The sequence below is a fragment of the Terrapene carolina genome, unplaced genomic scaffold (genome assembly GCF_002925995.2).
Source record: "Terrapene carolina triunguis isolate 2854851 unplaced genomic scaffold, T_m_triunguis-2.0 Scaffold85, whole genome shotgun sequence".
NCBI lineage: Eukaryota > Metazoa > Chordata > Testudines > Emydidae > Terrapene > Terrapene triunguis.
In genome coordinates, this window is record NW_020664436.1 from 21,465,251 (window position 1) to 21,479,329 (window position 14,079).

The 14,079-nt window shown below is 42.1% G+C and overlaps 1 protein-coding gene across 2 annotated transcripts in view; it reads right to left on the reverse strand.

The window, feature by feature from the left end:
- Positions 1-647: 647 nt before the first annotated feature.
- Positions 648-14,079, reverse strand: part of SLC35F3 (solute carrier family 35 member F3) — a 96,292-nt gene continuing 82,860 nt past the window's right edge. For both annotated transcript variants that reach the window (XM_026649561.1, XM_026649562.1), the window contains exons 4-7: positions 11,129-11,254; positions 7,462-7,654; positions 5,715-5,804; positions 648-2,244 (exon numbers count right to left, since the gene is read on the reverse strand). In XM_026649561.1, coding sequence (XP_026505346.1) covers positions 2,000-2,244; positions 5,715-5,804; positions 7,462-7,654; positions 11,129-11,254 — 654 coding nt within the window. In that variant the 3' untranslated portion in view covers positions 648-1,999. The remainder of the gene's footprint in view (positions 2,245-5,714; positions 5,805-7,461; positions 7,655-11,128; positions 11,255-14,079) is intronic.

Genomic DNA, 14,079 nt, shown 5'->3' on the forward strand with positions numbered 1-14,079 from the left:
CAGTCAGGCTTCCTCCCCCACAGATTATTATTAGCACATAAAAATCTCTGTAGCAGTGGGTATTTAAGGGTCTCGAGAGATATGGATATGTGCGTAGATAATAATGTGGACTATGCTCTGAATCAGAAATATGAGTCACAAAGGGCCTATGGAACACCGCCCCTGGTGGTTTCAAAGATGTCAGGCTTTGGATGGACAACTTTTACCCTGCTATGTTCCTCCTGCTGGGCTTATGTTTTTCTGACTGGTGCCTAAATACAGTATCCTGGCCCATAGTTGTGTATTATGGGTCCTGCTCTTGAATCAGTCAGTAATGACCCCTCACACCCACAGGGAGTCTTGTTGACTTCCATGGGACTCCAGGTGGCAGTATGAGACCACACTTACAAATCTCTTTGGAGGCCAAGTCAGTGGGGCTCTGCATCGGGGGTAAGACTCTGTGGTTGTAGATTCCTTTGCAGGAGTGGGGCCATATTTTTGTATTTCATCTCCCTCCTTCATCACTTTTGATAAAGTATTTCAAACAGAAAGAATGAAATTAATATGTTTGGGGGGAGCGCGGCGGGAAGAAAAAACATAGCAGTCATTGACTTAGGATTTTTTTTAAACCTTTTATTAATTAGTTTTGCCAAACAGATAATGGACTCTGAAATTCATTTGCTAAAAAGTTTCAAAGTGAACGCCACACTTGCCTGACACAAAGTATGCCTCTGTGACAGCAGGTACCATCAGCTTATGGCAACCGTTGAAAATAACATTTTAATTTTGTATGCAACAATGTAAACTTCAAAAATAGTAAACTATAACTTTTTTTTCCTTTTTACATAGCATGTGATCTATCACAGATAGAAATTTAATGGCGAACCTAAATCGCATAAGTAAACATCCTGGTGCTTACAAGTTTCATAAAAAGGTGTTACATTACATTTGATGTAAATATCATACATTTCTTTTTAAAACTCCCAACTGTAGAGTAAAAGCAACTGGCAATTCACCTTGTTGGGCTCAAACTGTACATCATGAACCGTGTTTCTCTAGACCTGGCTGTCAGCTTCCTTGTTAATTTTATTTCAAGTAAAGTTTTTTCCTCTTACTCACACTAGTGTAAATCAAGAGTAACTCCACATGGGGGTAAAATCTGTGCAAGTGAGAAGAGAATCAGGTGCACAGGGCATGAACTTGCAGTCTCTGAGTCCCCTAAATTCCCAATGAAGTCTGTGACTCACAGTGGGCACTTGTTGACTTCAATGGGAGTTTTAGGAGCACTGGGGCCCCCTATATTGTAAAATGACAGAAGTTACTTGTAGAGTGATCTGGTTCTACACGGATAAAGACTAGGATACTCTAGAAGGCACTGTATTTCTCTTGCATGATCTTAAACGTGGAGCGCAGTCATGTGCATTATAAGGAGACTGGGCTCTTGACTGCTTCTCCTGTATTACTTCAGTGCAAGCCTTTTAGCACTTTAACCTCACTCTTGTCCTGGCACAAAGTGCACTCATCTTCACGGAGCAATTTCCTATTCTCCTCTCCCACCTTCCCCAAAAGATTTGCTTTTGGTTTTTTGAAAACTTTTAAAGTTACGAGTATAGCTCTGGTAGAAAATAAACATATGACGTAGCATAGCATCTGCTCATTTTAAATCACAGTGTGTGATGCGTCATTCAGTTTCTAATGTTCAAAATATCTGCCCTGCTTCTCATGAAAATTGATCTTTAAAATGATATAAGCAAAGATAATTTGACTATACATTACATTCACTGAAAAAGAGGAGAGAGGTTCTTCTTTTGATTTTTTTTTTTAAAGTGGTACTTCTAAGTGAAAGGTCTGATGTGAAAAAAGTGCAAGCAAATTGGACATGCCAAAACTTGATGCCTTAGACTGTATCATATCAAAACTGTACAGGTATGTACACTACACTGGATGTATGTGCTTCGCAAGAAAAGACCCTTGAATCATAACATACAATGTAAATCACAGAGTTTCAATAAAAATAACATTAATGAGCGAAGGATGACATGGAAGGGCGAGTTCTCCTGCTTTTGCTCTGCAGTCCTGAAACAATGTCTCCGTTCCCCTCGGGGATCTCTTCCTTCTTCCGCACTTTGAGGCGGGTGAGGAGCTTCATTAACCAGACGTCCCATTCCTCTGGTAGAAGCAATAAGAGGAAGCCCAGGCCAATGATGACAATGGCAATTACACGGACACTGTTGAAGACAATTTCACTCGTGTAGTGATCAACAACTGTATAAAACATTGAACTGATATTATTAAAAGGGACACAGCGTTGGGGCACATTTCACCCCACCCCCGCACCCCCACACATACACTCTGCAGTACATTGCTTGCAGAGAAGCAGCACAGGGCAGGCTTTTAAGATAGGTGGGGTCTCGCTCACTTAGAACGAGTGGACTTCTGGACATGAAACACTGGAGAACAAGCCTGTTAGCGACAGACTTGTGGGTCTAGAGCTTTCCCTGTTAGTTTAACCTGGGCATTCAGTGAGTCCAGATTACCAAGGGCAGAGAGCAGCCAGAATTTGCCATAAATAGAGCCAGGGGTGCTGTGTGGCACTGCACCTCTCACCCTGCACACTAGCCAGTACTGACAGGCGGCTACTTAAAGGTATAGCAAGGCCTGCTGCCTATCCTTGCTTTACAAAGACTCCTGACACCACAGCTCAGGTGTGCATCTCGTTCACCTCCCTAACCTGGCTCTGCTGAGGGGAAAAATAAGCAAATAAATACATAAATAAATAAACCGTGTTCTTAACTCAGGTTAACACAGCAATGAAGACATGGCAACTCAGCTTTGAATTTGGGTTAGCAGCCTGAGTTCAACCTATAGGGGAACCTGAGGAGGAACACAAGCTGCCATCCTGTGTGAAAAGCTGACTTGCTTTCACTGTCATTTTAACCTGAGTTAAGAACACACCTTTTTGCAGCACAGATGTATCCTAAGAAGCTCTGGAGGTGCTTTTATCTGGATTATTCATTATAGCAAAGTGGTTAGGCTTTTACTTTCATTGTTTAAGTGTAAATAGCCTCACACTTGGATTAAATGGCAAAGGACATTGCATAAACAACATGTTCATTAGTTCCAAGCACAGCAATCAGAATAGTGGTTTTTTTACTTCTGGGTTGTGACTCTCAAGTTGGTGACTAGCAGGTGTCTGAGGTTCGGGGGAGCGGAGGTATGAGCCCGATCCTATTCCCTGTATTTCTGCTACTGAGGCAGATTTGTTAGGCCACTTGCGACCATCCTCCTTAGATCCTGGCTGTGACCCACAATCCTTTGTACTGATTCCTGCAGTGCTTTTTGGGAAGCACCACAGGAGGAAGCACAAAAGATGCTAGGGTAGAGCTGCTAGTGTGTGAATGTGCAGCCCTGGTAGACAAGATATAGCTACCCTGGCACACACAGATCTGCGCTGAACATGTAACAATATTTCACATTGTCTGCTGCAAGGTGCTATGTAAATCTCAAAGTGGCGTACAAAGACAGGTAAGCATTAGCTCCATTAGAGAAATGAGAAAGCTGTGGACCCCCCCCAGAGATCAAGTGACTTGCCCTAGGACACACAGTGAGTCAGTGGCTGAATTTAGAGTAGAACTCAAGGCTCTTAACTTGCAAGGCCCTCTGCTAACTGCTATATCACATTGTCGTATTATGAAATAAACTTTGCAGCACAACACATTGTAGTAAAGAGCTCTTGTAATTACAATACTATAATGTTGGAGTACATTGTTTTTTCACTGGAGAAAACCACGTCTTACTTTCCACTAGAAAGTTTTTGGCCTCAAATTTTATTTCCCTTAAAAGTTACTTTTACTTCTAAGTTTGAAATGCCAAAGCCTCTCATAGGTATTGCATTCCCAATCTCGCTTCAGAGTGCCTGCTGCATAGTGGTGGTGGATATGCATTCTTTTCCTCTTCCTGAGTATCTGCTGAAAGTGCTCTTGCAGAGGACCGGGGGCAGTTCTGCTGTACAGGAGACTGCAGGGCAGTAATGAGCAGTCACTGCATTGGCACCTCACATCTTCTCTTCTCCCCTGCGCAGCTGTGCATTGGGGAGAGGAGCTTTGTGCTTTAGCTGCCTCAAGCTATGCACAAGCCTGTGGCTAAAGTAGATAATAGGAGAGGGGAGCTAACCACGCTTGGTGACTGTATGGCCTCATGAGTGCTGATGGTAAGCAAAGAAGTGATTCTGCATCACCTTGTGTGCTGAGACATGGGGAAGAGAATAAATGTATCTGAAAGGAGCCTATGTCCCCTACAGGCCCAGGGCCAGCTAAACAAGTGTATGTGAGAGACAGAGAGTGGGTGCATGCACAGAGTGAGGAGCTGGAGGACAACTCTGGTGCTCCCAACCACCCTCCCCACTATGAAGAGCCAAGAGGGGAGAGGCAACGGACAGGCACATTCTGTTTCCCCTAGATTCTGAATCAGAAAAGCTGCTGGAATGGTCTCCCTTTCCCTGGGACGGGTGTGGGAGTTAGTGTTTAGTTTTTCCTGTTTCCTTTTGTAACCCTGGCAATGGAGGGGAAACCCGCTGGCAGACGCATTCTCCTGCAGAAGAAAGGAGGCAGAGGCCGACAGAGGATTCCTAGTTTGGACAATTCTTCTCCCATTATGTGCTGGTGTTGCACTGCCTAATGGAAGGGAGTTTCAAAGCCCCATAAATAGAGCTGGTTGAAATTCTCCTCTTTAAACTTTTTTGTGTTTTTTTTTTTTTTTTTTTTTTTTTCCCCAAAGCAAACATTTGCACAGACGTTTTTTGTTTCATTCAAAAATTTCAATATTTTTTTAAGAAGCCAAAAATATTTTTGAGTTTTTTGGTAAATTTTTTTGTTATTTTGTTGAAAACTCAGAATTTTTTTCATTTCTTGAGACATTTTTCACAGAAAATACCATTTTCTGACCAGCTCTCCCCTTAAACTCCCAGGCCAGGCACTAGTTTCTGTGGCTGCTCTTGCTTATCCCTTATCTCTCAGGAAAGTCTTGCTTGAGAGGGGCTATAGGTTGAAGACTTACAAAATTGTCCTACAAATTTACCAGCCCATTCCAAAATCTACTTGCCTAATCTTTACCATAATGATTGAGGATGTTAAACACCAGTGATCTTTTACTTGCCGAAGGCTGAACTATTACTGTTCATAGGTGCTGTAGCTAGGGGTGTGCGGGATACTGCAGCACCCCGTGACTTGTTGTGTTTCCATTATATCCAGGGTTTACAGTTTGGTTCAATGGCTCTCAGCACCCCCACTATAAAAATTGTTCCAGCACCCCTGTTACTATTCTACACCTCCCAGCGTGATTTCTCAGAATTTTATTTTGAAATGTAATAGGATTGGTCTAAGTATGTTTAGCATTAGACACGTTCCCTTGAACTGGTGAAGAACTCTATTAGCAGTACATTTCTTCAGCTATTAGTTTTCATCCAATCACAAGGATAACTGACTTCAAATCAATTTATTTTTCAGTATCCTATCTTCTTTGGAAGGTCTGTAGTTTAAAGAACAATATTACAATATGTAATGCAGGAAAATTTATATTGTTTTAACCAGTTTGTTCTCTGCTTTTTGTGTGTGTGGATACAAAACATCATTTTATTCACCTCTGATAAGCTCTTAGTTTTTAGTTCTGTTGAATGTTTAAACATTAATAGGCTTTGTGTATATAGTAAAATAAAAAAGGAAGTTAAAAATTCTTACTTGCATTGACAGGTACGCTGAGCACAATTCCAAGAGAGATCAAGGTAGGATATGTAATAGCAATTCCAAAATTTAATAGAATATTGAATGCTGAAGTAAGAAAGAAAAACAACTTTTAATTTTTAGATACAGTTTTTGTGAAACCAAGCTTAGCTTATTTTACAGTACAAAGAGTATTTAATGGTCCATTTTCCCAACCTTCAGGTAACTCCCGTTAGTATTTCTGGAAGTTACCTGTACCCAAAGGCCCCTACCCTGCAATCTGATCTGCCTGGGCAGACCCTTGAGCCTATGGAAGGCCCACTGACTTCAACAGGACTCTGCTGACTGGGATCCGATTGCAGGATTGGGGCCATTCAGATCAGAATACGTCCCATATCTCACAGTAGTGTTCAATAACACAACTACATCCCCGTGACAGTCCCCATTCCCTACAATTATCCATTCTGTCCTCCCATTTTAAAATTTAATGTCTTCATTTGGGAAATCCTGGGTGAAAAAAGCATTTGTTTCTAGGCATTTTTGCATACCAATTGCCTGTAGATGATGGCTGCACATATTGTAAATCTAACCTTGATGATATTCAACCTGTTTGATAAACAGCATTTCATTTTAAAAGAGAACATATGACTAAAATAGAGTTTTTATGACAAATAAATAGCTGTTGGGGAACCAACTTCATCCCTGGTCTCACTCCGCTGAAGTCAGTAAGGATATGCCAGCGGGGAGTCTGACCCACAATGTATGGTCAAATATTCTAGAAATGACTGTTTGCATGGATATGGCGCTTTTCAACTCAAAGGACACCAAAGTCCAAATTCTGCACTCTTTGCTCATATTAAACTATTGCCTTGGCTTAATAACTAAAATGCAGCCACTTCTGTAGTGGAACATGGCGGCTGTTTGAAAGCACAAAGAACTACACTATCTTCTAGAACAAGGGGAAAATACTATTTCCAATTGACACATTTTAGCGGGCAGAATGTAATTATCCAAATTAGAATCTGGCCACAGCACCAGGTTAATACCTCTAATTTAGCAAAGAGCTAAGAACATGGCACGGCATCTTTAATGCTCACATGTAGTCAGGGTTTTTGTTTTCCAGCTCATCCACAAACTCTTCCTTCAGTAGCACAGTACAGCCTTGTCATTAACTAAAGCAAAGAGTGCCACCTACTGAACCACCAACAGTACTGCAGTACACTAGATTGTCTTTGGAGGTTCCTATGCATTTAGGGAGTAAATCTAACTACCATTGAAGTCAATGGGAAGAGTCCCACTGACTTCAGTGCTAGTTGGTGAGACCGTGGCTGAACTGACCTAGCTCTGGTTAGCTTGGGAAAGTTGACAAGCCTGCATCTTCAAACATGTGGGTATTCCATTAGAACCATGGGCATTTTGCACTTGTGTGAAGGAGAGTTTATGAGTATGCATTAGGACAAACTTTATGGGTCTGATTCTGCAAACCCTTTCGACCGAGTGCAGTGCTTACTACGGAAAGAGTTCTGTGGCCGTCAATGGGACGCTCCATGGCAGTAAGCATTATTCCCAACAGAAATCACAGGAACCGGCCCTACATTTGTAGCTGTGCAATGGGCCCTCCAGATGATGTCTCAAGCTAAACTTTGGGAGCAGAAAAAAATAAAAATCTACACCATTTCAGAAAAATCTAAACTTCCATGGGGGTGTGTGGCCTCTGGCTACCGCTCCCATCAGAGAGTGTTACGAACTTACAGCATTTACTTACTCAATAAGAGAATTGAAAATCCACAAAGGTTCCCCCAAGGAATAACATCAAAAGAGCTCCAGTATTCCACTTTGGTAAAGTACAGAATGACAGGAATACAGGTGATGAAAAGGACATTGAAGACACTTAACACAGACAAGAATAAGGCGGCTTCTCCAAATTTAGCGCTGCCCAGGAGAAGTTTGAACAAAACCTGCAAGAGGAAAAATAAGTGGGTTTGCTTTAACTCAAAAACATGCCTGATCAGCTGACCCTTTTCCACTCCAGCAATATATTAGTGCAAGGATTGCGTCTGCTGCTGCTACCACTAATGCAACATAAAATATGTATGTGGAGGAGGCTCAGCTCTTTTTATCCTGCAAAACAGGAAGGAATTACACAAGAAGTTTCTTGAGTGGCGTGCGGCTTCCCCAACGTATTCCCTTAAACCTGTTTTTCTTTGTCATGTTCTCTTTAGAAAAAGTAAAACTAAAAATGAAAGAATTGGGGAACAAATAACTGCGCATGACTTCCTTTGTTTGGCTGGCATGTTGCTTAGCTAGGCCCTGATCCTGGTTGTAATAGTAACCATAACTCTCAATCTCCTGCTTTTGATTTCCCCCCCCCACTCATTAGAACATTCTTATAAGGATTTTAATGGTCGGTTCCTGATGTACACGCAACCTTAATTCAATCATAATGTTTCCTGCCTGGAAAAATGTGTGTGTGTAAAGCATCTCTCACACTATTGGGAGCTCTGTAAATATACTAAATGAAATAAATTGAGCAGTAATCTTGTGCTGGAGAAAAGAGCTGCAGTGTTTTATACCTGAGATATTACATGAAGTGCTACTTTTTATACTCTCCCAACATGCTCACCAGCCTCCCTGTGTCGCCTCATGAATGTGCCTCAGCCCTGACCTACAGTCATTGCCCTGAGGGATGTGATGGCAATTCAGCAGCCATGCCCCTTCAATCCCAATCATCTTTGCTTCCAATCACCTGCCAACCAGAGTGCCAATTACCTGCATTATGGCAGTGGGTTATGATGTAAATTTTCTTCTCTCCGCTAGGAACTCAAACCACTCCCATAGGTCACTGGACAGTTGGCAACAGTCTTCACTCACCTAGCAAGTATGTGAACTCTCTCTAAATCCTATTGCCCATGAAAGGCCGTACATCCTAATGACCAGACCTCAGTCCCCATGCCCCTTAGAAAGCTATGTTAAAAGTACTAAAGAGGGCAGGGAGAGTTAAACATTTGGTTCTTCCCTTCTTGTGGTGGTGATTTGTTAAAGGGATTTAGGTCTGTGGGGACGAAAAGGAGAAAAATATTGATTTTTAAACCAATCTACCTATGTAACTACAGAGGGGCCCAATTTTGCTCTCAGTTTTAATTACATAAATCTGGAGTAGCACCATCGACTTCAGTGTTTGCATTACATTTACATTAGTACGTCAAACCTGACTTTGGCCCAGGATTTCCTCTACTGAATGCTAGTCGCTAAAATTCAATAACTCAATTCAAGTTTTAGTGCATAAATCGATAGGATGACTGACGTGTTACTATCATTTTGAATCAGTCAGAAACCTGCTTTTTTTTCTACAAAACAAACCACCTGCTACATTTAAGATACAGAAAGTGACGGCTGGCTGATGATGTCAGTATTTTATCACGCTTCCCTTAATAGCGAGTTATGGACCCATCCCCACCATCCCATAAGAAATGAAAGGGTGAGTTCTGATCATTAGCTTTTGCAGCCGAGGGGGCACTGAGCTTTGGCAACCTTATCTCAGACAGGAGGATGCTGCAGGAGCAGAAGAGGCCCAGTGAAGGACAGTGGAAATGATCAGCAGTACAAAGAGGAGTGATTTGCGAACCCCTGTCTGTTTACTTTGAGAAGAGGAGTCAGAGGTGATATGCTAGAGTGATATAACATAATGAATGTGAGAGAGAAGGCTCATTTGGTGTTCCTATTGACTTGTCAGATGGCTTGTTTCCCATCATGAGCTGGCGTCAGAAAGACATTTCCTGCTCCGGAATAGCAAAGCACAAATTAGCCAAGGTGCATTGCAACTTTTGCCTTGCTCTGATACATGCAATATATGTGGGCGAGAGTTGGAGCCTGAATGTTGCTAGACTAACCGATCCATTGTACTGTTCTAGGATAGCAAGTCCTATGTTCCTATTTCACTATGGTTTTAAAGACATTAAGTTTCTGTCTTACACACTAGTTTGATGTATCAAGTAAAATCTAAAGAGGTTAGTGTGCTAGCAGTGCTGCTGTTGTTAGTCAATTAGCCACCATCTCTCCTTTATTTAGTGAGTTTATTCTGCTGAGAACATCCTAATACAACACACAAAACCATGTTAGTGACAGGAAACCATCAGAAATATCTCCACAGTCAGAGCTGGCCAAAGCAGCTACTTTTCATACTCGTTATTCTGAGTCCATTATGGATCAGAAGGTCTTTAATGAATCTGAATTCCAGTTGCTCCTCATTTGACACCTTCAGGGCAGTCTGTCTGGTTATTTCACTGAGTAAAGACAAGGAGTGAGAATGGGGGAGACAGACAGTGAATGTGTCTGTGTAACAGAGATGGCTAAGGGGCTGCAGGAGAGGACTGGAACAACAAGCCAGTGTCAGCTGTTTGTTCCTGCAACTGGTGATGGGAAAATCTGGTATGTGCATAACATGACATTTATTCATATGCCCCTTTTATCACCAATAAACAAGGCAGAAAATCAATTCTGTTCTGCCTGAACTGACTAGGAGGGAGTGGACTTTAATTTCCAGTCATGCCTGTAATTTCTGACAGTAATCACACCATGCTCCTTGTTCTGAACAAAAGAAAAACTGATTAAAATCCTAGAAACAAAAGCAAATACAGCCCCCAAAAGTAGCATTAGCCCGGTCACTCCTCCTTTCTGAGGGCTAAAGACAGACTGATTCAAGTTTAGGGGTTTTAAAAATGTTCGTATGGTTGTTGTTTACATTAGAGCTACAGCATCTGGGCTCGACTTCCCTTTTTTTACTGGAGGCCTCTTGCAATCTTTGGCGAACTTATAGTAACCTCATAGAAGGTGAAACCTGAGCTGAAGCTTTCCCCGCCCCCAGACTGATGACCCAATTCAGCAAAATACGTAAGTAGCCCCTTAATTTTAAGCATGTACTATTCCCACAAAAATCAATGCTTAAAGTTAGCACAGATCTATGTACATTGCTGAATCAGGGTCTGAGTCAGACGGGTACGGCGACACTTTAAAAGCCAAGAGCTTGAAAAAGCTTTTGGACACAATTTTCAGACTTGGATTGCTAACATTTGGCCCCTAAATGAAAGGTGCCTGATCCTGAGAGGTGCTGAGCACCTGCAGCTCCTGCTGAAGTGCATTGGAGCAGATGGATTCTTTGGTGGGAGTTATTCCCTCCCTCTCCCCCCCCCCCACCCCCCAGAAAGTAGACACTTATTGCTCCTTAAATAGGGACAGATGATGCCAACGTAAATAAATATTTCTCTCCAATGTTAAACTGGTCTTTATGCTTATAGCAGGTATCCATAAAAAGAGCATGCAATGTTGCCCTGCATAAAGCATAGGAGAGGCAGTATTTGGTGGTAAGTTGGGACCAGCTCATTAATACGAGGTGGTCAACATTTTTTAGCCCGAAGAGGTTTGTGTGTATTTACCTTATAAAGAGCAGACATTGAGGCAGATCCCACAACAAGTGCTATTCCAATAACTGAATGACTGTGGAATCCATCAGCATAGGTCATCATGACTATCCCTGCAATAGCAAGTATAGCAGCCACAATCTGGTAGGAAGCAAACAAACGAAGGAAGTGTTATTTAACAGCCCCTGGTGACTGAAATATTTAAGAGCCATTCTGAATGAGAGCCCAACATTTCTGTGCCATCTACTTCAAGCCTTACTGATGAGAAAAGAGCAACCATAGACAGCAGAGCAGTCTGCTAATGTGTTAAGAGAATATGCAAGCCCCACCAGTTGGTTGAGAAACTGCATGCAAGGAACGGTGAAGAAGAGACTGTGTCAGATCTCAGAGCAACTGGCCAAAGAGGAGGTGCTCTTCAGAGCATTGTCTCCTGATAAACCTGAAGAGGGAATTTCAGCTCTGTCACTGAGTCTTGACATCAGGTGGCCCCTGCAGCAGGTGTTTGACAATAATACATGACTTTGAATTTCCTAGTGCTTGAAGGAATGAACTAAAATCCAGGGGCTTATTGAAAAAAACAGTAAAATAAAGAATATCTGAGTATTTTACAGGTCAGCCAGTGAGTTTATTCAGATGTAAAGGGGGGGAGAGACTTTATGACTCTGAAGAATGTTTACATTTTGAGTGGGATTTTCAGAAGTGCCTAAAGGACCCATGAGCACATTTTCTATTGACTTTCAGTAGCACTTGGGCTCCTAAATCACTTGAGTGCTTTTGAAAATTCTACCCTATGAGCATAGAGTATACATTGATTTGGGAGAAGAGCTTAGCTGAGAAAATTGGTTGTGTGCTGCATATTTAGTATTGACAGTGCTGATCAGTAGGCACAGTAGAGTGGGGAGAGCAGGATGTCTCCTGCTTCATAGACTACTCATACGGATCCCTCGGGGAAGAAAGTCAGCACAGTGTCTCAGCTATCCCGGGCATTTGAAGCAAAGGGATGGAAAGAAGTTACTATAAAAATAGGAGAATCCCTGTTTATCCTGGAGATTTCATTAGTTTCACTCCCCCAAGATCTTGCTTGTATATTCTAAAAGGAGTGGCTGGAAAACCAGGGAGAGACCAGCATATCATACATGTTCAATTTAGAAAGGAAAGGGAGATTTTATGTATCAGCCAGGTAAATGCTGTAATGTCACTCCTCAGAGCATCAAAATCTGAATGCTATTTTTGCTCGAGGAACTTTAGTTGCTCATTGAAGATGCTGGACTGACTGCCCTTGAGGGTAAATTTCTCTTTCTACACAATAGGCACAACCTGGCTCATGGCAGTGTAGGTCTCGCCACACTGCCCCGCCAGCACTCCTCAACACTGTTTGGAGGTGTGCCCTTCTAGGGGGTGGAAGGATTCAATCTCCAAGCCCATTCAATCGTATGCCTCTGCCAGCACTACCGACAAGGAGGCCAGTTAATGCCAGTGGTGGTTTTGGTGAGAGGCACCACATTCTTTGCTTTCTTTGTGACGTAATTAGAATAACCCATCCTATTAAACCATAAGTAGGGGATCCCTGTAATAAGGTTATACAACTTTCAGGCAGGTGAACCTATCAGTTTTTTCCAGAGTCCAAAAATCTACAGCCTTAGAGAATATAATAGAATTTAGGCTACAAGAGAGAGCTGAAAAGCTTAAATACTAACTAATCTGACATACTACAGCTGGATGGAGGCAGGCTGGATGGAGGCAGTTTACAGACTTAGGGCCAAATTTTAAAACTAAGGTTCTAGGTTGCACCTGCAAAGGTGTACGTGCACAAGTAATCAAGCATGCAACCTGTTTCTATATATGGGTATGCTACTAGCTGCACAGTTACTCTTGTGTGCATGAATGTACAATTTTGCTAGTGTTTCTTTAGTGAGTTAGAGTCGTATGAGCAGAGCAAAGGACAAAATCAGAAGAGACTGAAACATTTGAAAATTGTATCTATTCTGTATAGAGCTGGGACCTTTATTTAGCTAAAATTAATGTTCAATATTAGAAATGCTAATGAGATGGGGTTTGATCTGACAAGTTGCTGACTACAATAGGAGTTGAGAGAGCTCAGCACTTCGCAGGATTCATAGGCCTGGTCTACACTAACCCCCCAATTCGAACTAAGGTACGCAACTTCAGCTACGTGAATAACGTAGCTGAAGTCGACATACCTTAGTTCGAACTTACCGCGGTTCAGACGCGGTCCACACGCGGCAGGCAGGCTCCCCCGTCGACTCCGTGGTACTCCTCTCGCCGAGCTGGAGTACCACAGTCGACGGCGAGCACTTCCGGGATCGATTTATCGCGTCCAGACCAGACGCGATAAATCGAACCCGGAAGTTCGATTGCCAGCTGTCGAACTACCGCGTAAGTATAGACATACCCATAGACTCTAAAGCCAGAAGGGATCACTGTGATCATCTAGTCTGACCTGCAGAGCACAGGCCATAGAACTTCCCTCAATAATTCCTGTTTGAACTAGAGCAAATCTTTTAGAAAAACATCCAATCATGATTTACAAATTGCCAGTGACAGAGAATACCACAAACCTTGGTAAACTGTTCGAATAGTTAATTACCATGTTAAAAATTTATGCCTAATTTCCAGTCTGAATTTGCCTAGCTTCAGCTTCCAGTCATTGGATCTTGTTTTTCCTTTGTCTGCTAGATTGAAGAGCCCATTATCAAATATTTGTTCCCCGTGTAGATACTTGCCCCTTAACCTTCTCTTTGTTAAGGTAAATAGATTGAACTGCTTGAGTATCATTATAGCACTATGATGCAGGATTGAGCTCAAATTACATAAAGTTAAAAGAGCCTAATTCATATAGCCTCTTTCATCCTGGAGGATACCAAAAGGATTTACAAACTAATTAAAGCTGAGAGGGGTCTGAGCTGCAAAGGTGAGATCTGGATCCACACATTACGAAATTTTGG